The sequence below is a fragment of the Stegostoma tigrinum genome, chromosome 23 (genome assembly GCF_030684315.1).
Source record: "Stegostoma tigrinum isolate sSteTig4 chromosome 23, sSteTig4.hap1, whole genome shotgun sequence".
NCBI classification, from domain to species: Eukaryota; Metazoa; Chordata; class Chondrichthyes; order Orectolobiformes; family Stegostomatidae; genus Stegostoma; species Stegostoma tigrinum.
In genome coordinates this window covers 9,745,027-9,767,580 of record NC_081376.1, presented here as the reverse complement: position 1 = coordinate 9,767,580, position 22,554 = coordinate 9,745,027, and the positions used below count along the sequence as shown (strand labels likewise).

General features: G+C 43.7%; 2 protein-coding genes across 5 annotated transcripts in view; one reads left to right on the top strand and one right to left on the bottom strand.

The window, feature by feature from the left end:
• The window catches only part of chtf18 (CTF18, chromosome transmission fidelity factor 18 homolog (S. cerevisiae)), a 103,166-nt gene extending 90,958 nt beyond the window's left edge, over positions 1-12,208 (bottom strand). For both annotated transcript variants that reach the window (XM_048552554.2, XM_048552555.2), the window contains exon 1: positions 12,050-12,208. In XM_048552554.2, coding sequence (XP_048408511.2) covers positions 12,050-12,170 — 121 coding nt within the window. In that variant the 5' untranslated portion in view covers positions 12,171-12,208. The remainder of the gene's footprint in view (positions 1-12,049) is intronic.
• A 142-nt stretch (positions 12,209-12,350) lies between these two features.
• The window catches only part of rpusd1 (RNA pseudouridine synthase domain containing 1), a 28,903-nt gene continuing 18,699 nt past the window's right edge, over positions 12,351-22,554 (top strand). For 2 of the 3 annotated variants that reach the window (XM_048552615.2, XM_048552617.2), the window contains exons 1-3: positions 12,351-12,465; positions 19,197-19,402; positions 21,798-21,921. In XM_048552615.2, the coding sequence (XP_048408572.1) occupies positions 19,221-19,402; positions 21,798-21,921 (306 nt within the window). In that variant the 5' untranslated portion in view covers positions 12,351-12,465; positions 19,197-19,220. The remainder of the gene's footprint in view (positions 12,466-19,196; positions 19,403-21,797; positions 21,922-22,554) is intronic. The other variant, XM_048552616.2, reaches the window with a different exon arrangement.

Sequence of the window (22,554 nt, the reverse complement as noted above, 5' to 3'; positions counted from 1 at the left end):
ATTATCTGGAATTAAGGATCTAATGAACTCAAATTCTAGCATTTGCCGTGGCAGGATTCAAACCCAGGGCCCTAAAATGTTATCTGGGTCTCTGGATTAACAGTCCAGCAATAATACCACTAGGCCATCGCCTCCGCTGATCCTCATGGCTCAGCACTCATTATAACATAACAATCAAAAGCACCCAATTATGCATATTTCCCAATAGCTAGTCAATCTTTTATCCACGTGAATATCTCATTCCTCATACTATGAGCTTTTATTTTCACAATAGCTTATTATATGGGCCTTATCAATTGCCTTCTGGAAATTCAAGTATGATACACCTATTGACTCCCCTTTATCCATTGAAAATACTTCCTCAAACAAGTACAGTTAAGCATCATTTCCTTTGATAAACACTTATTTCTGATTATTTTGAATTTTTCAAAGTGCTCTGCTATCCACTTGCTGAGTGCAGTTAGCTCAATTGGCTGGACAGCTGGTTTGAAATGCAGAACAAGGCCAGCAGCATGTATTCTATTCTTGGAGAGGTGGACACTGCAGGTGTTACAGTGCTTTAGTTCCTACTCCAATTCCAAATTGATTTAGTGTCCTCTCTCTCCCCTTTCCTTCCCTCCCCCCTCACTTTTTAATGTTAGTGTTGCCTTTATTGGGCTTTCCTTGTAAATATTAAATTTACTGTAATGGAGTTTTCCTGACAGTGAAGAAAAAAAAAGTGTGTGCTGGGATGGTTACTATTGAAGTTCAATACCTGGTCTGTGTGTGGGGGTTTTTGGTGTATTTTCGTTTGCAGTTTCCCATTTGTCTTGCACTCTACCACGATGTCCAGGAATGGGAGTTGTTTGTTCTTCTCCTCCACTCTGGTGAATTTTATTCTAGTGAGGGTGTTGTTTATGAGTTTGTGTCTCTCTAATTTGGTCCGTTTAATGATGACAGATGTCGTCTCTGCAGCATATCCATAGTTTAAGTTGGGTTTGCAGAAGGACAGTCCTTTCCAGTCTTTGCATCGCTGCCTCTGCTACGAGTCCAGAGATAGGTGATCCCATAGATCCCATCTCATATGTCTGGGTGAAGGTGAAGTGGGTGATCAGGCATAGGTCCAGTAGTTTAAGCATTGTGTCCTTGGAGATGGTTTCACTGGGGTCATGTTCTTGTTCAAGTAGCGTCGTCATTGCTTCCCTTGCTAGTGGTATGTCTACTGATGTGACTAGGGCAGTGACATCAAATGATATCATGGTCTCTTTGTCCTCTATCTTTATGTCTTTGATGGAGTTGAAGAATTCTTGGCTGAGTGGATGGAGTGGGGTGATTTGTTGACTAGGTGCTTGAGACTTCTTTGCAGTTCTCTGGCTAATTTGTGCGAATGGAGTGTCTGGAAGGGAGACTATGGGTCTGGTGGTGGTGGTGGTGGTGGGGGTCCCTTGTTGGCTCCAGATTGCCAAAACTCCCTATGAACTCGGGTAGACTAACTTTATCCATCTGATTTTTCTGGTCTACATGTGGATTAAAGTCTCCCATGATTATTGTTGTATCTTTCTGACAGATTCCCATTATTTCTTCCCTTATACTCCATCCTCTCGTGTGGCTACTGTTAGATGGCCTGTCAACATTTCCTACAAGGGAGTTGTTGCCTTTACAGTTTCTCATCTCTAACCATGCCATTTTTGCTTCCTGCTCTCATGAACTTAGGATCGTCTACCCTATTGCGTTAGGACCATAATTAAGAATTGCCCCTACACAACTTCCTAGCTTCATGTCTTTCCTAAATCCTGGTAATCTCAATTAACCAAGTTAGACTCCAATTGTAATTTTTTTTTCTTTCCTTCTACTACAACACCTGTGTATTTTTTTAATATATTAGAGGGTGGTGGAGGCTAGTGCCCTTGAGAACTTAAGAAGCATGAATATTTCAAATGCCAGGGGAAAGTTGACTATGGGCCATGCACAGATGGGATTTGTATAGTTTGATGTTTGTTAATTGGCATAGACATGGTGGGCCAAAGGGTCTGTTTCTGTGCTGTATAACTCCGAGTTAGGGCGGCATGGTGGCTGACTGGTTAGCACTGCTGCCTTACAGCGCCAGAGACCTGGGTTCGATTCCACCTTTGGGCGACTGTCTGTTGGAGTTTGCACATTCTCCCTGTGTCTGCGTGGGTTTCCTCCCACAGTCCAAAGATGTGCAGGGTAGGTGGATTGGCCATGAAAAATTTCCCATAGTGTTCAGGGGTGTGTAGATTTGGTAGGTTATAGGGGCCTGGGTCTGGGTGGGATGCTCTGAGGGTTGGTATGGACTTGTTGGGCCGAAGAGTCTGTTTACATACTGCAGGGATTCTACGATTAAATTCTATGATACAGTAAGGAAGGGTGAGAGAGACAGGGGGAGAAGTACAAAGGGATCTGGGAGTGTTGGTCCAGGATTCTCTAAAGGTTAACTTGCAGGTAGAGTCGGTAATTAAGAAAGCGAACGTAATGTTGTCGTTTATCTCAAGAGGGTTGGAATATAAAAGCAGTGATGTGCTTCTGAGGCTTTATAAAGCTCTAGTTAGGCCCCATTTAGAATACGGTGTCCAATTTTGGGCCCCACACCTCAGGAAGGACCTGGAGTGTGTCCAGCAGAGATTCACACGGATGATCCCTGGAATGGTAGGTTTAATGTACGATGAACGGCTAAGGATCCTGGGATTGTACTCATTACAGTTTAGAAGGTTGAGGAGCGATCTAATAGAAACTTACAAGATAATGTATGGTTTAGAAGGGGTGGACGCTAGGAAGTTGTTTCCGTTAGGCGGGGAGACTAGGACACGTGGGCACAGCCTTAAAATTAGAGGGGTTAAATTTAAAACTGAAATGAGACGAAATTTCTTCAGCCAGAGTGTGGTGGGCTTGCGGAATTCATTGCCACGGAGTGCAGTAGAGGCCGGGACGTTGGATGCCTTCAAGGAAGGGATCGACAAATTCTTGATCTCAAAAGGAATCAAGGGCTATGGGGAGAGTGCAGGGAAGTGGAGTTGAAATGCCCATCAGCCATGATTTAAATGGTGGAGTGGACTTGATGGGTCGAATGGCTTTACTTCCACTCCTATGTCTTATGGTCTCATGGGGCTAAATGCCAGTAATTGCCAATATGAAACAAAGTGATTAGGCGAAACAGAGGAAAAAATTATGTACTTCCTCTCTAGGATGGAAGAGTAAAGAAATTAGAAATAGTGCTTTGTTTAGCGGCTCTTCTCATATCTCCCAATTGCTTCAATCACCATGTTGGCCTCCACAAGATCTATATTTATGAGGTCTGTCCTATGTCCATGCATCAGTAAGATTAGTTCAAGTATTAGCTGACTTTCTAAGTGGTAGGAAAAAAATAAAATGTCAAGATATTTTTCACGAAAGAACAATCTTTTCATCTCACTGTGTTTCGTAAAGCCAGTCTTATTTTACCTACTTATCTTCACTTTTTTTGATCAGGACACAATAGACATATTGGAAAACTTGTGGGCTTTTGGCCTTCATTCTTTTTCTTGAGTGTTTCAAAGCAGAGAAGCTAGCATAATCCTCTTCATCTATCATGTTATAAATTCAGTTTGTGAAAACTTTCCTCAGCATGCAAATGACATTTTAAAATGAGGTAACGAACTGACCCACTAGCAAAGAATTTCTGAAACATCATGTGGATGTTTATACACCAACTGTGCATTGTGATTTGTGTTCAATTAGCAGCTACTTGGCTACAAGCCTGGGATTTCCATAACTTTGCAAAAACGGATCCACTTCCCAATCTTAATCAAGATGACCCAAAATAGGTCAGGTATTTCGATCACCTGTGCACAAATGGCCAGTAATCATGTCTGGGTTCAGACTTCACAGCATTGACAGAGGAGATATTGAGCTAAGCCCAATCTTGGCCTCACTTAACAACATATCAATTTCCAGGGGAAGTTTTAAGATTGAAATCAAGAACAACCAATACCCTCAGTTGTTGATTTCCAATCCCCACCACTCCTCTCCACCAGCACTACTGCCCCTCCAATCAGCTTTTTAAATTGACTTTTTTTGAACAGCTAGTAACAATGCTGCTAAATCATCATCTAGTACAATATCACGGTCCCTCAGTATCAAACTGACTGGACCATCCGTTCTACCCTCAGTATTGGAGAATCTGTATTCTGTACAAATGATGGAGCAGACCCATTTTAACGAGACCAAGGACTTTTCCACTAAACATGCTGCCCAGAAGGTTGGAGCAAAATGAAAGTGTAGAATAATTCAAGAATCAAGAGAAACCAACAAATGTGCAAAAGGAATAATGGAATTGTTACAGTGCATGAGGTCATTCAGCCTATTTAGATCTGTTCCCTTGTATCAATCTTAGTGTCAACCTTGTGCCTTCCGCAAACACACCAGTTATATCCAAATAATCATCCAATACCCCCTCAGATGAATATGCGTCCAGCACAGACCCAGGCATTGCATTCCAGACCATAACTACTTGCTGTGTGAAAAATTTTATTCTATAGGCAAAATGGGAGGATATTTAATTGGGGAAGAGGAAACTATGATGCGATTAGACATGAGTTAGGAAGCATGGACTGGGAGCAATTGTTCTATGGTAAAGGCACTATAGACATGTGGAGACTGTTTAAGGAACAGTTGTTGCGAGTGATGAATAAATATGTCCCTCTGAGACAGGCAAGAAGGGGTAAGATAAAAGAACCTTGGATGACGAGAGCGGTGGAGCTTCTCATCAAAAGGAAGAAGGTAGCTTACATAAGGTGGAGGAAGCTAGGGTCAAGCTCAGCTCTACAGGATTACAGGCAGGCGAGGTAAGAGCTCAAAAATGGTCTGAGGAGAGCCAGGAGGGGGCACGAGAAAGGCTTGGCAGAACGGATTAGGGAGAACACAAAGGCATTTTACACTTACGTGAGGAATAAGAGAATGGTCAAAGAGTAGGGCTAATCAGGGATAGCAGAGAGAACTTGTGTGTGGAGTCTGAGGAGGTAGGGGAAGCCCTAAATGAGTTTTTTGCTTTTGTCTTTACGAAAGAAACAAACTTTGTAGTGAATGAAACCTTTGAAGAGCAGGTGTGCATGCTGGAATGGATAGAGATAGAGGAAGGTGATGTGCTGAAAATTTTGTCAAACATTAAGATTGACAAGTCGCCAGGCCTGGACCAGATTTGTCCTTGGCTGCTTTGGGAAATGAGAAATGCAATTGCTTCGCCACTTGTGAAGATCTTTGCATCCTCGCTCTCCACTGGAGTCGTACCCGAGGACCGGAGAGAGGCAAATGTAATTTCTCTCTTCAAGAAAGGAAATAGGGAAATCCCCGGCAATTACAGACCAGTAAGTCTCACGTCTGTCGTCTGCAAGGTGTTAGAAAGGATTCTGAGGGATAGGATTTATGATCATCTGGAAGAGCATGGCTTGATTAAATGCAGTCAGCACGGCTTTGAGGGGGGCAGGTCATGCCTCACAAACCTTTGAGTTCTTTGAGGATGTGACTAGAAAAGTTGATGAGGGTCGAGCTGTGAATGTGGTGTATATGGACTTCAGGAAGGCATCTGATAAGGTTCCCCATGGTAGGCTCATTCAGAAGGTCAGGAGGAATGGGATACAGGGGAAATTAGTTGTCTGCATACAGAATTGGCTGGCCAACAGAAGACAGCGAGTGGTAGTAGAAGGAAAATATTCCGCCTGGAAGTCAGTGGTGAGTGGTGTTCCACAAGGCGCTGTCCTTGGGCCTCTACTGTTTGTAATTTTTATTAATGACTTGGATGAGGGGATTGAAGGATGGGTGAGCAAGTTTGCAGACGACACGAAAGTTGGAGGTGTCGTTGACAGTATAGAGGGCTGTTGTAGGCTGCAGTGGGACATTGACAGGATGCAGAGATGGGCTGAGATATGGCAGATGGAGTTCAACCTGGATAAATGCGAGGTGATGCATTTTGGAAGGTCGAATTTAAAAGTTGAGTACAGGATTAAGGATAGGATTCTTGGCAGTGTAGGGGAACAGAGGGATCTTGGTGTGCAGAGACATAGATCCCTTAAAATGGCCACCCAAGTGGACAGGGTTGTTAAGAAAGCATATGGTGTTTTGGCTTTCATTAACAGGGGGATTGAGTTTAAGAGTTGTGAGATCTTGTTGCAGCTTTATAAAACTTTGGTTAGACCGCACTTGGAATACTGCGTCTAGTTCTGGTCACCCTATTATAGGAAAGATGTGGGTGCTTTGGAGACGGTTCAGAGGAGGTTCACCACGATGCTGCCTGGACTGGAGGGCTTATCTTATGAAGAGAGGTTGACTGAGCTCGGACTCTTTTCATTGGAGAAAAGGAGGAGGAGAGGGGACCTAATTGAGGTATACAAGATAATGAGAGGCGTAGATAGAGTTGATAGCCAGAGACTATTTCCCAGGGCAGAAAAGGCTAACACAAGGGGCCATAGTTTTAAGCTGGTTGGAGGAAAGTATAGAGGGGATGTCAGAAGCGGGTTCTTTACACAGAGTTGAGAGAGCATGGAATGCGTTGCCAGCAGCAGTTGTGGAAGCAAGGTCATTGGGGACATTTAAGAGACTGCTGGACATGCATATGGTCACAGAAATTTGAGGGTGCATACATGAGGATCAATGGTTGGCACAACATCGTGGGCTGAAGGGCCTGTTCTGTGCTGTACTGTTCTATGTTCTATTATCGCCCTTACTTCTTTTGCACATCAGTTTAAATCTGTGCTCTCGTTTTTAGTTCTTTACAAGCTGCAAACAGCTTCTTCCTTTCTACTCTATCCAGCCTGCTCAGAAAATGTTGGAAATTTCAGTTAGCATCAGTAAAAGTCATGGACTCACACAGCATAAAACCAGGCCTGTCAGTCCACCACAAACAAACACCAAACTACATTAATCCCATTGAACTGCACTTGACCCCAGCATTTTATGTACTCATCCAGATGCTTCTTAAAATGTTGCGAGAGTACCCGTCTCCATCACCCTCTCAGACATAACTTCCCAAATTTCGACTACCTTCTGGATGAAATTTTCTTTTCCTCAGGTCTCCTCTAATCAACTTATTCCTCACCTTAAATCTATGCCCTCTGGTCTTGGCCACGTCTGCCATGGGGTAAAGATTTTCATGATCTACTCTGTCTGTGCCTTTCATAATTTTGTATATCTCAACCAGATACCCACCTCAGCCTTCTCTCCTCCAAGGAGGACAAACCCTGCCTATCCTCTCTGTTCCAACTGAGACAGTTCACCCCAGGGCAACATCCTGATGAATCTGCTCTGCACACTCTCCAGCATAATCACATCTTTCTGATAGTTGATGACCAGAACTGTACACAGTATTGCACCTGTGGCCTAACCAGTATTCTGTAAAGTTGTAATGAGACTTTCTTGTTCGTATATTCTAAGCCCAGTTAATGAAGGTAAGCATCCCATTTGCCTTCTTCACCACCTCGTCTACCTGCGCTGACACTTTCAGGGATCTACAGATTTGCACACCAATGTCCCTTCGTTCCTCATTACTCTTTACAGACCTAATATTCGTTGTGTTTATCCTTCCCTTAATAGTCCTCCCAAAATGCATCACCTCACATTTATTAGGATAAAATTCCAACTGTCACTGCTTTGCACAATTTACCAGCTGATCGATATCAGACTGTAGCCTGAGACCATCCTCCTCAACATCACGTCCAATTTTCTTGTCATATGCAGATTTATTAATTAATTCTACATTCACACCCAAGTCATTAATGTACATAACAAATAGCAAGGGTCCCAGCAACAATTCCTGTGATACACTGCTGGTCACAGGCTTCTAATTACAAAAATACTGCTACATCATCATCCCTTGCCTCCTATTGAAAGCCAATTTTAGATCCACTTTGCCAATCTGTCTTGAATCCCAAAGGATCAAAAAGGTTCTTAATGTTTGAACGAGCCATCTATTTGGGACCTTGTCAAAGGACTTACTGAAATCCACGTAAACCACATCAACTGCACTTTCCTCATCAGTTTAGTCACCTTTTCAAAAATCTCAACTAAATCAGCCAGACAGGATCCCCGTCCGACAAATCCATGCTGACTATCCCCGATCAGTCCTGCCTTTCCAAGTATTAATTAATTCTGTCTTTCAGAACTTTTTCCAATAATTTCCCTACCAGTGACGTCAGACTAATTAGTCTGCAATTAGCTGGCCCATTTCTTCTGCTCTTCTTGAACAAAAGGGACCATATTAGCTATTGTCCAGTCAACTGGCTCTAAATTTTTTTTACTATTTTGCCAGGGCCCCAAAAATCTCCTCCTTTTCCTTACAAAGCAGCCTGTGATCCATGTCATCAGGTCCTGGGGATTTGTGCACCTGTATGCCAACTAAAACATCTAATAAAGCCTTCTTATTAATCTTAAGGAACCTCACAATCCTAATTGATATCCCTGGCTACAATGCCCTTCTCCTCCGAATACAGATGAGAAATTTTCTTTTAAGACCTCATCCACAACCATTGGCTGCACGCACAGGTCCCCACTTTGGTCTGTAACAGGTTCCACTATCTCCTTGGTAATCCTCTTACTCTTAAATATACTTATACACTTAGCCTTGGGTCTTCTTGGGTCCATCCGCCAAAGATATTTTGTGGCCCCTCTTTGCCCTCCTAATTTCTTTTATAAACAAACTCCTACACACACTGTATTTTGAAGGTCTTTTCTGGTTTTAACCTGCTGTACCTTACGTATGTTTCCTTCTTACTCTTTATCAAACTTTCAATACCTCTTGGCATTCAGGGTTGCCCAGACTTGTGGCCCTTGCTCTTCACTCTTGGAGAAACTCGCTGGCCCTGAATTTGCACTATCGAAGTTTATAAAATCATGAGGGGCACAGATAAGGTGAATAGCAAAGGTTTCGTCCCTAGAGTACAGGAATTCAAAACTAGAGGGTATCGGAAAGGGAAATGTTTAAAAGGGATCTGGGGAGCAACTTCTTCAAAACAGAGGGTGGTGCGTATATGGAATGAACTGCCAGAGGAAGTGGTAGATGTTGATACAGTTACAACATTTAAAAGACATTAAGACAAGTACATGAATAAGAATGGTTTAGAGGGATTCGGGCCAATCGCTGGCAAATAGGACTAGTTTAGTTTGGGAAACACAGTTGGCACGGATGAGTTGGACCGATGGGTCTGTTTCTGTGTCGCATTACCTAAAAGACTCCTACTTTCCAAACGTAAGCTTACCTGCAAGTCGCTGCACAGTCTATGTTTGCCGGGTTATGACTAAAGTTATTAAAATCAGCCTCCCCCCAATTCTGACACCTAACTTCATCACTATTCTTATCCCTTTCCTTAATGATTTTGAAACTTAGAATTATGGTCACTATCCCCAAAATACTCACCAACTGAAACGTCAAACACTTGATTGGCTTCATTCCCTACGAGTAAGTCTAGTACTGCCCCATCTCTTGTAGGGCTATCTAAGTAGTGGTACAAAAAAAAATCCCTCTTGGATGCATTTTAAAAATTCCACTATAAATAAACTGGTTGAGTTAACGTTTCAGGTTCAAAGCCTTAGTGAGAACAACTACATCAATATTTCCTAATAGTTTTTTGTTAGATTTATTCTAACTCATTCTATGTGGCACAAATGAGCAAATACCTCTACAGAGAGGAACAGATACAACATGGTCATAACATTCACTTCTCACCATTATTAGCATAGTAGATAGACTGAAAATAGGGAAATCTTGCTCTGGGCAAATTGAACGTATGCTCATTGGATTCTGGAAGAATGAGGAAACATGTATTTTCTTAACAGGGCTTCAATCTTTGAATTCTCTAACTCTAGTGAAGTTGGGGCAGAGTGATTGAAATATTTATGGCAGGCTTAGATAGATGTCTGGTGCCTGTTAGCTGGATATCACTTGGATCAGAAGAACTCAAACAGTGCAGGTTCAATTCCAATTCTGGCTAAGATAGACTTGGACCTGCTTCCTTCCCTTGCCTGGACAGTTAAGTCAATAGCAAACCACTGAAAAAAAAAATTGCCAAGGAACCAGCTCGTTGAAACAAAAGCACAACTTTAGGCAGAGTACACATGGAATGATACTCAAGTTAGTTGATATCTCATTGAATGGCAGAGCAGTCTTGAAAGCCAGATGGCCTATTCCTGCTCCTATTTGTTATAATCTTAATGAATAGAAACAAATCAAAAATGCAAGAATGGAACATGAAACAGCTGCCAGTGAAATGACTAAAATATGGCTTAAAATATTATGAGCAATTGTTTTGAAAGGAGTTGAAATTTAGATTGACAGAATCTTGAGGAGGTAAACTTGTATACAGGGTACAGGGCTAATAAGTGTAATCAAATCTTCATACTAGGATACAGGTAGTCTGCTGTGGTTTACTTGAGGACAGTGAGCAAGCCTCTGGACTTCACTGAAGAAGTTCCTCAGCCGAAACAAGTCAGAAGTGTGGTTGTTCAATTATAACTGCACAACATTCAATACCATCCACAACTCCCCAGGTACCTAAATAGTATAGGTCTGCAAACAACAAAGCATAAACAACATTCAGATTTGGTTTGACAAGTGGTAAGTAACCTGCATGCCATGCAATGACCATTTCCTACAGAAGACAATCTAACCAACAATCCTTAACGTTCAACAGCATTGCCGTCACCAAAATGTACATCCATACACTTTGAGGTTACTATTTGGAAACCATTCAGAAAATTGACCATAAAATCAGCCATAAAAATATTGTGACTGCCAAAGTAGGTCAGAGACGATGAATTCTGCACTGAGAACTTCCTCCAATCTCCCAAAACCGTCCATTAACTAAGAGGCACAGTGTTAGATAATGACAATGTCTGACAAGAGAAAATCTAACCATTGCTCTGAATTCCATACATCATCATCATCTTGGGGGCTATCATTGTCTGGAAACTGAGCTGAACCACAGACATTTAAATTCTGTAGCTACAATAACAGGTCAAAGGCTAGGAAACCTAAGGTGAATTATTTCTCTCTCAGTCCCCAAAGCTAGACCGCCATCTACAAGGCACAAGTCTGGGGCGTGATGGGATACTTTGCACTTCACAACAGCTCCAACAACACATGAAGCTTGGCATCTTCCAGTACAAAACACCTCACCTGATCGCCACCCCATGCATCAACTTAAAACATTCACTTCCTCCACCAAAGATGCACAGTGGTGGCAGAGTACTTGCCAAATGCACCAAGGGCCTTTTGTAAACACTGTCAAAATCCACAACTGCTTTGGGGGAGGGCTCAGTGGTTACCACTGCTACCTCACAGAGCCAGACATGGGATCAATTCCACTCTCCAGCAACTGTCTGCATGGAGTCTGCACAATCTCCCTGTGCCTGCATGAGCTTTCTCTGGGTGCTTTTGTATGGCCCCCTTGTCCAAAGACATGCAGATTAGATAGATCAACTGTGCTAATTTGCCCAAAGTGTTCAGGGATGTGCAACGATAAATGAGTTAACTATAGAAAACATAGGGTGATAGGGGTAGGTCGATGTCAACACGATGGGCCAAATGGTCTACTTCTACACCGTAGAGATTCTATGAGAAGGACGAAGGCAGCAGGTACATGCATTCCCCACACCATCCTGACTTGGAAATATAGCACACAGAGATAATGGGAACTGCAGATGGTGGAGAATCCAAGATAACAAAGTGTGAAGCTGGATGAACACAGCAGGCCAAGCAGCATCTAGGCCCGGAACGTCAACTTTTGTGCTTCTGAGATGCTGCTTGGCCTGCTGTGTTCATCCAGCTTCACACTTTGTTATCTTGGAAATATAGCGCTGCTCCTTCACTGTCACTGGGTCACAACCCTAGAAGAATCCCCCCCAACCGTCAACACAGTGGGTGCTGATACCGAACACGGGCTACACGTAGCGCAGACAGCTCCTCCACACCAGAGTAAACCAGTGGTGGCCAGTAAACACCGGCCCAGGCAGCCTCAGGACAAGCCGCATCAATGGACTGGGGCAGTGAACGGGGGCCAAATCCAGGCTCGGGACGGGCTCACTTTACCGTGACTCTGTTGATTAATTTCGGACACAACCTCCAGTTCGTCTGCGAACTGTCTCTCGAAGCGATCGTCGTCACCCTCCTCCTGCTCCCGCTCCCATTCCCAATCCCACTCTCCGTCCATCTTCGCCCAGCACAAACTTGCCGCCAAATCGATCCGTAACCATGTCCGGGTGAGAGGCCAGCCTCTACGTCATGGAACCCCACCCTCTTCCCGTTTATTGGCTTAAGTGGCCGTCCATTATAGGCAGTGGAGTAGGGAACCTTTTCTGATTGGCCTTCCCTTCCCATGGGGGTGGGTCATGTGAAGCTCAGGGTCGCAATGTTGTGCAGGAGGCCGCTGTCAGACGGAGGGGCACCTTGGGCCCAGGGCATTATATTTCAGACTTGAGTGGGATCTGCAGGTGGATGTCTTGGAGGTAGGTTTTATATTATAGAGTAGTTCGTGGGGAGAACTCGAGCGACTGAGTTACAACTCAAAGCAAAACACTGGATGTTGGAAATCTGCAGGGAAAGCAAAAGGTGCTGGAGAAACTCAGCATCTGTGGAGAGGAAAGAAAACAGCAGACATAGCATTTCGAGTCCGCTGTGACTGTTCCTCAGAACTCAGTAGCTGGGAGCGTGGCCACTGATACTGGGGCGGGGGCAGTTGCAGCCCTGGACAGTCAACAGGCCAGACGTGAAGGAGAGCAGGAAGTACAATGAAGAGGGGTTCGCAAATCTAAAAAATCGCGCCTCTATATCACTGGTAGTCAGTGTAGGTGCCTGTGCAAGGATTTTACATGATATAGAATCTAAACAATACAATTTTAGATTAAACAAAAACAAATTGCTGGAAAAGCTCAGCAGGCCTGGTAGTTTCTGTCAAGAAATATCAGGGTTAATGTTTCAGCTTCAGTGACCCTTCTTCAGAACAGAAGAACAGTAGATGCTGCGAGGCAGAAACAAAAGCAGAAATTGCTGGAAGATCTAAGGAGGTGTGGCAGCATCTGTGGAAAGAAATCAAAGTTAACGTTTCAGATTGAGTGACCTGAAGTTCTGAGGAAGGATCATCTGACCCAAAATGTTAACTTAGATTTCTGTACACAGATGCTGCCAGACATGCTCTACTTTTCCAGCCATCTCTGTTTTTGTTTCTTATTCAGAATAGTTTTAGATAAGTCATGTGGACTCTATTCAATGTAGAAGCAGAAGTATGCCACTCAACCCTTACTGATTAAAAGTCTCTCACACTCAACCTTGAATATACCCAAAGACCCAGTTCTGACAGCTTTTTGTGGTAAACAAGTCCCCAAATTCACAACCTTGTTAGAGAAGAAATGCTTCCCTATTTCTGTCCCAAATGTGCAACCCCTTACTCTGAGACTATGCCCTCTTGTCCTCGACTCTCCCACAAGGGGAAACGTTATCTCTGCGTTTACCCGGAGAATCTTGTATATTTCAATAAAGTTGCCTCTTACTTTTCTAAACGCTTGGGTGAACATGTGCAGAACCTGGAGGGCACTGGTTAGCTTCTACCAGGATTGCTGCTTTATATCCCAAAGGATGGATTTATCTCTGGATTTCATTTAACCCTTTCACGGCAGGAACTGCCCTAAACAGCATACACACTCAAAATAGGCTCACACGTTGTGAGCAGTTTAGATCTTTGAGGTATTGATTTCCTCCCACAGTCCAAAGGCATGCAGGTTAGGTGGAGTGGCCATGCTAAACTGCCTGTAGTGTTCAGGGAGATGTAGATTAGGTGACTTATTGGGGAATAGATCTGGGTGGGATGCTCTGAGGTTCGGTGTGGACTAGTTGGGCTGAAGGGCCTATTTCCACACTGTAGGGATTCTATGAATAGATTGCCCCAACATATGGACCTGTGAACCCTATAACAACAAAGTTGAATTCTGATCACCAAACTTCAGAAAAGATGCCTGGAGAAGGGAGTAAAATGGGATTATGATGAGGGAAGCATTTGGAGCAGCCAACTGTAGATATAGCAGATGAGCTGAGGAAGGATTGGAGTGACACTATGGAGGTGGATTGTTCGTGATGTTGAGAAAGGATGTGGGGTCAGAAACTTGGCTCAGGGCCCACTTAAGTGTGCGTCATTGGCTGGGGACAGGATGGAATCATTTGAAATGCTGTACATTGTGTTGGGTGCAAAGACAATGCCTGAATCCTACTCAGTATGTACTTGGAGAAAATTTCAACTCCTCCAGTTGTCAGTACACCAACACTAGGTGCCAAAGCTGCACAGCAACCTAGAATGTCCATGTAGGGGTCAAACAGGCCACTCATAGGTGGCATTCCCTTCAAGATGCATGCACCATTTAGTACTTTAGGGTGACTGGATTTTCAAGAGTCAAAACCAAGCCACATTGAAAACCATGGAAAAGTGGGGTTGTCTGATGATTGAGTGACCACTGGCAGTAGACTCGTCAAAGTATCACATGAATGACATCTCCCATCAGTTATCCAGCCAGATTTGTTAACCCTATCCATACATTGTTTGATAGGCAATGTGGGGAGGGATAAGATTTGTTGCGTGCAATGCAATGTCATGGCTATTCACAGAATGAAAGATGAAATTTCATACAGATTGCCTCCCACAAGCCCATTAAACAGATATAGGAGTTGGCCCATCAATGCTCCACCATTCAACTAGACCATGGCTGATTTATTTTCTAAATAAAAAAACCAAAAGAAATGTGGATGCTGTAAATCAGGAACAAAAATAGCAGGTCTGGCAGCATCTGCGAAGGCAAAAACAGAGTTAGCGCTTTGGGTCCGGTGACGCTTCCTCAGAACTGATGGTAGTTGGGAAAATGTTAGTTTATATGCAGAAAAAATGGGAGGGTGATGGGGATAGGATAGAGCCTAAAGAGAGAGAAGAGCAGTTGGAAAGGCAAAATGTTGATAACAGTTAGGCTGGGAAGTTGCGTAGGTCAAACCAGCATAAGGAGGGGAGAAGTGTTGGGTATTCTGAAAGGCATTAGGGTGGACAAGTCCCCAGGTCCGGATGGGATCTATCCCAGGTTACTGAGGGAAGTGAGAGAGGAAATAGTTGGGGCCTTAACACACATCTTTGCAGCATCCTTCAGCACTGGTGAGGTCTTGGAGGATTGGAGAATTGCTAATGTTGTCCCCTTATTGAAAAAAGGGTAGCAAGTATAATCCAGGTAATTATAGATCAGTGAGCCTGACGTCAACGGTGGGGATGCTGCTGGAGAAGATCCTGAAGGATAGGATTTATTTACATTTGGAAGAAAATGGGCTTATTAGTGATAGGTAGCATGGTTTTGTGCAGGGAACATCATGTCTTACTAATTTGATAGAATTCTTTGAGGAAGTGATAAAGTTGATAGATGAGGGAAGGGCTGTAAATGTCATATACATGGACTTCAGTAAGGCTTTTGATTAGGTTCCTGTGGTAAGCTGATGGAGAAGGTGAAGTCGCCAGGGGTCCAGGGTGTACTAGCCAGATGGATAGAGAACTGGCTGGGCAACAGGACAGAGTTTTAGTGGAAAGGAGTTTCTCAAAATGGAGAACTGTGACTAGTAGTGTTCCACAGGGATCTGTGTTGGGACCTTGGCTGTTTAGATATACATAAATGATCTGGAGGAAGGTATAGATGGTCTGATCAGCAAGTTTGCAGATGACACTAAGATTGATGGAGTAGCAGATAGTGAAGGGGACTGTCGGAGAATGCAGCAGAATATAGATAGATTGGAGAGTTGCGCGGAAAAATGACAGATGGCGTTCAATCCAGGTAAATGAGAGGTGATGCATTTTGGAAGATCCAATTCAAGAGTGAACTATACGGTAAATGGAAAAGCCCTGGGGAAAATTGATGCACAGAGAGATCTGGGTGTTCAGGTCCATTATATTCAGCAGGTGGACAGAGTGGTCAAGAAGGCATACGGCATGCTTTCATTCATCAGACGTGGTATTGAGTACAAGAGTTGGCAGGTCATGTTACAATTGTATAGGACTTTGGTTCAACCACATTTGGAATACTGCGTACAATTCTGATCGCCACATTAACAAAAGGATGTGGATGCTTTGGAGAGGGTGCAGAGGAGGTTCACCAGGATATTACCTGGTAAGGAGGGGGCTAGCTATGAAGAGAGGTTGAGTAGATTGGGATTATTTATATTGGAAAGACAGAGTTTGAAAGGGGACCTGAGTGAGGTCTACAAAATCATGAGGGGGTCAATTACTAGGGGGTCACGATTTCAAGGTGAGAGGGGAAAAGTTTAAGGGAGATATATGTGGAAAGTTCTTTACACAGAGGGTAGTGTGTGCCTGGAACGCGTTGCCACGGAGGTGGTGGAGGCAGGCACGGTAGCATCCTTTAGGATGTATCAAGACAGATATATGAATGGGCAGGGAGCAGAGGGAAGCAGGTCCTTGGTAAATAGGCAACAGATTTAGATAGAGGATCTGAATCAGCGTACGCTTGGAGGGCCGAAGGGCCTGTTACTGCACTGTAATTTTCTTTGTTCTTTGTTCTAATTGTTAATGGGGACTGAGTGACTAATAACAACAGGCAGTATGTGATAGCAGCCTATGTGGTAACAAGACCTGGTGTGTGGGGTAAGGGGCTGGCACGTGGGAGAGTTTAGGCCCTAAAATTATTGAACTGAATATTGAGTCTGGAGGGCTGCAGGGCCTCCAAGTGAAAATGAGGTATTGTTCTTCTAGCCTGCGTTCGGCTTCACTGGAACACTGCAGCAAGCCAGAGACAGACATGTTTGTCAGGGAGCAGTGTGCTGCGTTGAAGTGGCAGGCAACAGGTAGTTCAGGGTCTTTTTTGCGAGCAGAACATAGATGTTCTACGAAGCGGTTACCTAGCATATGCTTTGTCTTCCCAATGTAGAGGAGCTCACGTTGGTGAGCAGCGAATGCAGTAGACTAGATTCTGGGAAGTGCAGGTGAAGTGTTGCTTCACCTGGAAGGTATGTTTTGGATCCTTGGATACTGGCGAGTGAGGAGGTAAATGGACAGGTGTTGCACCTTCGCCAGTTACAGGGGAAGGTGCCGTGGGGGTGTTGTGGGTTAAAGAAGTATGGACCAGGGTGTGCTGAAGGCACTGGTCCCTGCAGAAGGCAGACAAGAGAGGGGAGGGGAATATGTGTTTGATGGTGGCATCTTGCTGGAGGTGGTGGAAATGGCGTCTGATGATCTTCAGGATGTGAATGCTGGTAGGCTGAAAGGTAGGGACTAGGGCAACCCTGTCGCTGATGGGGGAGGGATGAAAAGGGGTGAGGGTGGAAGTGTGGGAGATCGGGCGAACCTGGTTGAGGGCCCTGTTGACAACGGTGCTGGAGTATCCTCGGTTGAGGAAGAAGGTTGACATTTTAGAGGCTCCCTTGTTGAAGTTGGCCTCATCTGAACATATGTGATGGAGACAGAAGAACTGAGAGAATGGGATGGAGTCCTTAGAGGAAGTGGGGTGTGAGGATGTATGGTCCAGGTAGCTGTGGGAGTCAGTGGGTTTGTAGTGGATTTTAGAGGCCAGTCTGTCCCCAGAAATGAAACAGAAATGTCGAGGAAGGGAAGAGTCAGAGATAGATCAGGTGAAAGTGAGGACAGGGTGGAAATTGGAGGCGAAATTGATTAACTCGATGAATTTCCAATTCCAGATGGGAGAGGGAAGCAGCACCGATGATATCATCAGTGTATCGGAGAAAGAGGTGTGGGTGGGGGCCAGAATAAGACTGGATCAAGGAATGTTCCACGTACTTCACAAAGAGACTGGCGTAACTGGAGCCCATGCTCGTACCTACGGCCACTCCTCTTTACCTGAAGAAAATGAGAGGCATTAAAAGAGTAGTTGTTGAGGGTGAGGACAAGCTCAGCCAAGTGACGGAGGGTGGTGATGGTTAAGGTCTTTGCTGCAGGAAGAAGCAGAGAGCCCTGAGACCAACCTGGTGGGGAATGGGTGTGTACAGGGATTGCACGTCCATGGTAAAGAGGAGGTGGCTGGAACCGGAAAGCTGGAAGATGTGAAACCAGCTTAAGGTGTCAGAGGAATGATGGACATAAGTGGGCAGGGATTGGATGCGGGGGCGGGGGGAGAGAAGAGACAAGACCGAGTCAAGAAAGGAAGAGATGAGTTCTGTGGGGCAGGAGCAGGCTGAAACTTTGGGTCTGCCTGGACAGTCCTGTTTGTGGGTTTTTGGGAGGAGGTAGAAGCAAGCTGTGCAGGGTGAGGATCTATCAGCTTGGAAGCAGAAGCGGGGAGATCACCAGATGAAATGAGATCAGTTATTATAGTAGATACAATGGCCTGATGTGTTATGGTGGGGTCATGGTCCGGGGAAGGTATGAGGAGCTATGAGAGTTGGCGCTCAGCCTCTGCAAGGAAGAGGTCAATATGCCAGACAACAACAGCACTACCCATATCAGCAGACTTAAGGACAAAGTCTGGGTTAGATCTGAGTGCACGGAGTTTAGATCAGTTTGGAGGGAGTTAGGTTGGGTTTGGTGTCACATTGTGCTCGAAATTCGTTAAGGCGGGGACGCAGAGGAATAAAACTGAGGCCTTTGAGTACAGAATGCTCAGTGTTGGACAGTGGAAGGTTACGAGGGACAGTGAATACCTGACAGGAGGTGGGGCTGGGAGAGAGGATGGAGCCAGAGAGAAGGGGAGGAGAGGAAGGTTCCAGAGTGCCATGGATATCTTTGAGTTGTTGCATCTTGTGGGCCTTGATGCCTGAAAGGAAAAGAAAAAGCTTTTTGTCAGCATGACGAATGAGTCAGAGAATGAAGTGGAACTGCAGAGTGGTGCAACCCTGATCCAGCGTGTTGCGATGCTGTTGGAGAGAAAAGTTGAGTCTGCATGTGCATTGCATGGCACTGAGTGTGGATCTTAGGATACAGCGAGTGCAGCTATCCTTGAAATGTTGAACGTCACAGAGGTATCTGTGATCCTGGGATGACTCAGCATAAGGGATTAAACTTCAGTTGGGGTGAGTCTGAGCTGGAGGCAGTCACTGAGGAATGTGAAATAGCTGTGGAAATGAGTTTTAGCAAATTTATGATTTTTTTTTCCTGATTTCTTAACATCTGCAGTCTTTTATTTCTGCATTAAAGTTAACAGGCCCCTTGCATAAAAGTAGTGGAGCCCATCTTCAATTTTTTGACTTCCTTTAGATAGCTGTGGCATGGCTCGGTGATATGGACGCTGCCAGAATAGACAACCTGTGTATTCTGTACCAGAGCTTAGATTTCTTGGTGGTGAACAAGCACTGGGATATTCGCATTGATAGCAAGATGTGGTATGAGAAGCTGACCGTCCAGTCTCAATTGAAGCACCGGTTTCCTGAGCTTGTTGACCCAGATACATACTATGGGTTTAGGTGAGTACTCTGTCACTTAAATTATGGCATCTGAGTTTACTATGGTTCCACTGTTCTGAATTGATCCCGTCAGGGATCCTTAAACTCATGAATTCATGTAGTAACTGTGGGGCACCGGCACCATATTCGGGAAAAAGAGAGCTGTTTTATTGGGAGCAGCTTCACTTAAGCCAAACTGAGGCCACTGTTCGAACAAATCATATAACCAGGGCACTTTTTATTAACCAGCACCTATGGCACTAAGTGTGCCAGCTGATCAGATTTTCGGATAACCAAAAGGTACGCATAACCACAGTAAAATCTGAGCAAGCGAAACTTCAAGATGTTAAATCACTCAAAAAATCCATGTAAAAACATCATCACATCTCCTAAAACCAATGTAAAAGCACACAGTAAGTAACAGAAACATAATGTAGGATCTATGCACATCTCTGTTGTACTTTATTTACAGTATAAATACTTGATCATCGCATAGAATGCGGTATTCAAGATATATAACTTTAAAGTTTTGGCCAAGATCTGTAGCTCGGGTTGTGGGTGAGGTTGTTGACTTGCTCGCTGAGCTGGCTTGTTCTTGTTCAGATGTTTTGTCACCATGGTAGGTGACATCATCAGTGGAGCCGTCGATGAAGCGATGTTATTCCATTATTAGTATTCTGCTTTATTAGTAGAATAACGTAGCTACATTGGAGGCTCCACTGATGATGTCACCTAGCATGCTGATGAGATGTGTCAGTTCGAGAACAAGCCAGTTCAGCGAGCATGTCAACAACCGCAAGGTAGATAACTTTTATCAAGAATGCTGGCCGACATGATGCCAGTTAATTCATATGGACTTGAAACTTGGGTTTGTAGGGCTTCAGATAAGATGATGTCTCCTACCATCCTCTGTTGGTAGTTATGTTCAATAAAGCCTGATGCTGTTCAAACAGAAGAATATATATCTCTTTACTGCAATTGCTGGCAGGCCAGAAACACTAGCTCCCCCAAGTCTTTTGTAATATGTTCTGCCAAAACAGGACTATAATTACGATAATGTTACTTGGCGGGGGGGGAAAACAATTATCTATGTTCATTAGATCAAGAGTTTGAAAGCCAGACTCTCAGTTACTTTACACTTGGTATTTATTTTAAACCTGAAACTTCTTTCAGGATTTCAACAAGACCTGGAATTTCTATATTAACATGTAGTAATCAAATGTGTGTAATTTCATCGAATGTTGGGAATGCATTAGAGAAACGGAGAAGTCCGATTTGATATGAAGCGTCAGGGAACATTCTACTACTTTAAAGGTGCGAGTTTTTGTAGTAGTACATGCTATCAAGGCAAATGTTTGCTTAGTTGGGACAGCACAAACCAACAAATATTCTTTGCTAGATGCCATTCACTAGCCTTGAAACAGCAACTTGAGATTTCCTGAATTTATCCAGTGAGTCATTCGGACTGGAAATTTATGCCATGCTGAGGAAGCCCCATCTCATTAGAAACACAATATTTGGTCCCAATAACGGTGGAGTGTATTTCATCTATATTGCTGACTTTAAAGGGGATGAAAAGGAAGCGGGGTAGGGGAATCTTAGCATCCTTGCTGTTAGCAATCCATTTTCTTTTTTTTTCCCTTCCTTGCTTTACCAAGCAGCTCCTGAAATTGGTCATATGTCTGGCTGCTCTGTCTTTCTAAGCTGGATGGTTGCAGGAAACAGTTCAAAATGTGCAACTTACCACACACTGCAGTTTAAGACCAGAAGTATGAGTTTGCCCTGATAGCACCGACTAATTTCAATATTTTTAGATAATTTGACTTTAGACAATTTTGGTTTTCCTGAACTTGCCTTAATCAAAGATGAATTGTTTGTTGCAGCCAATTTAGGTCCATGCTTTTTCACTTTTAAACTGTTTTGATCCATGAAGGACAGAGGTATTAAAGTTAGTTGATGACAATGGATAGTCCATACATTACCATTGTTATGACAGTACCTTTGCATAAGAGAGGCTTGGGATGGAATTAGTACCGACTAATCAAAAACTCTAGCTGTAAACTGATATGGCAAGGTTTGGTTATGATAATTAATTTCATATTTTCTTGGTCGTTATGTGTAATGTAAGAGGCCCATATTGAATTAGATATTTAGTTGACAAAGAATTTCTTATTAACAGCAGTGGCATTGCCTTTTCACCAGGTCTTTTGTCACACATCAGAAACAACAGAGTTGTACTTTGTAACCATGATGGTACTCTGGTCTTCAGCTTATACCCAGAAAGGCATGCCATATACCATTTGCACAACATGTAACCTTAACGTGGTTTTGAAGAATTTCAGGTGCCATCTGATGTCTGGTTAATTCAGGCAATCAAGGTGCTGTGATTCCCATCATTTTGTTTTATGTTTGACAGATTTTGCCATCAGCTGGACTTTTCCACCAGCGGGGCTCTGTGTATTGCTTTCAGTAAGCTGGCAGCTGCTAAGGCCTATCGGTGTTTCAGAGACCGTCTGGTTACCAAGGTTTACCTGGCTCTGGTATGCTTTTCTTCAACTTGTTTAAGTGATTGTGTGCATATACAGTTTGTGCAACATTTCTGTGCAGTACCAATCAAACCCTACAATGTCCTGAAGTCATTGGGGTAGAAATTTCTTTGAGGCCATCACATTATAAGATGATAATTCTGCTGCATATCCACACCCAATATTCACTTCAAAATATTCATTATGTTTGGTAGAACTGAATGTTGAGCAGGCCACGTAAGCAGAAGCCTAGTATCCGAATGCCCAAAACACGTTTCTAGTCCAATTTGACTAATCCTTTATTTAAACTTAAGTGATTTTATATTTTGTTTTTGAATTGACTGAAAATGACTGTACCTTGCTCCTTTTAACCAGTCACCACATCATCCCATTTCAATTTTAAGGGCACAGAAGTAAAGTATGCTGCTATTTCATCTCAGTTCCCAGCAAGAATTTATTATATGTGGCTCCACCTAGAAATTACAGGTGCTGAATGTTAGGATGAGTACAGGGATATCCCTCTTCCATTTCCTCGTGATGTCCACCCACACTGGAATAGTCCAGCCTTGTAGTTGAAATAGAGTCAGAGTTATACAGCACAAAAATGAACCCTTTGGTCCAACTTGTCCGTGCCCACCAAGTTTCCTC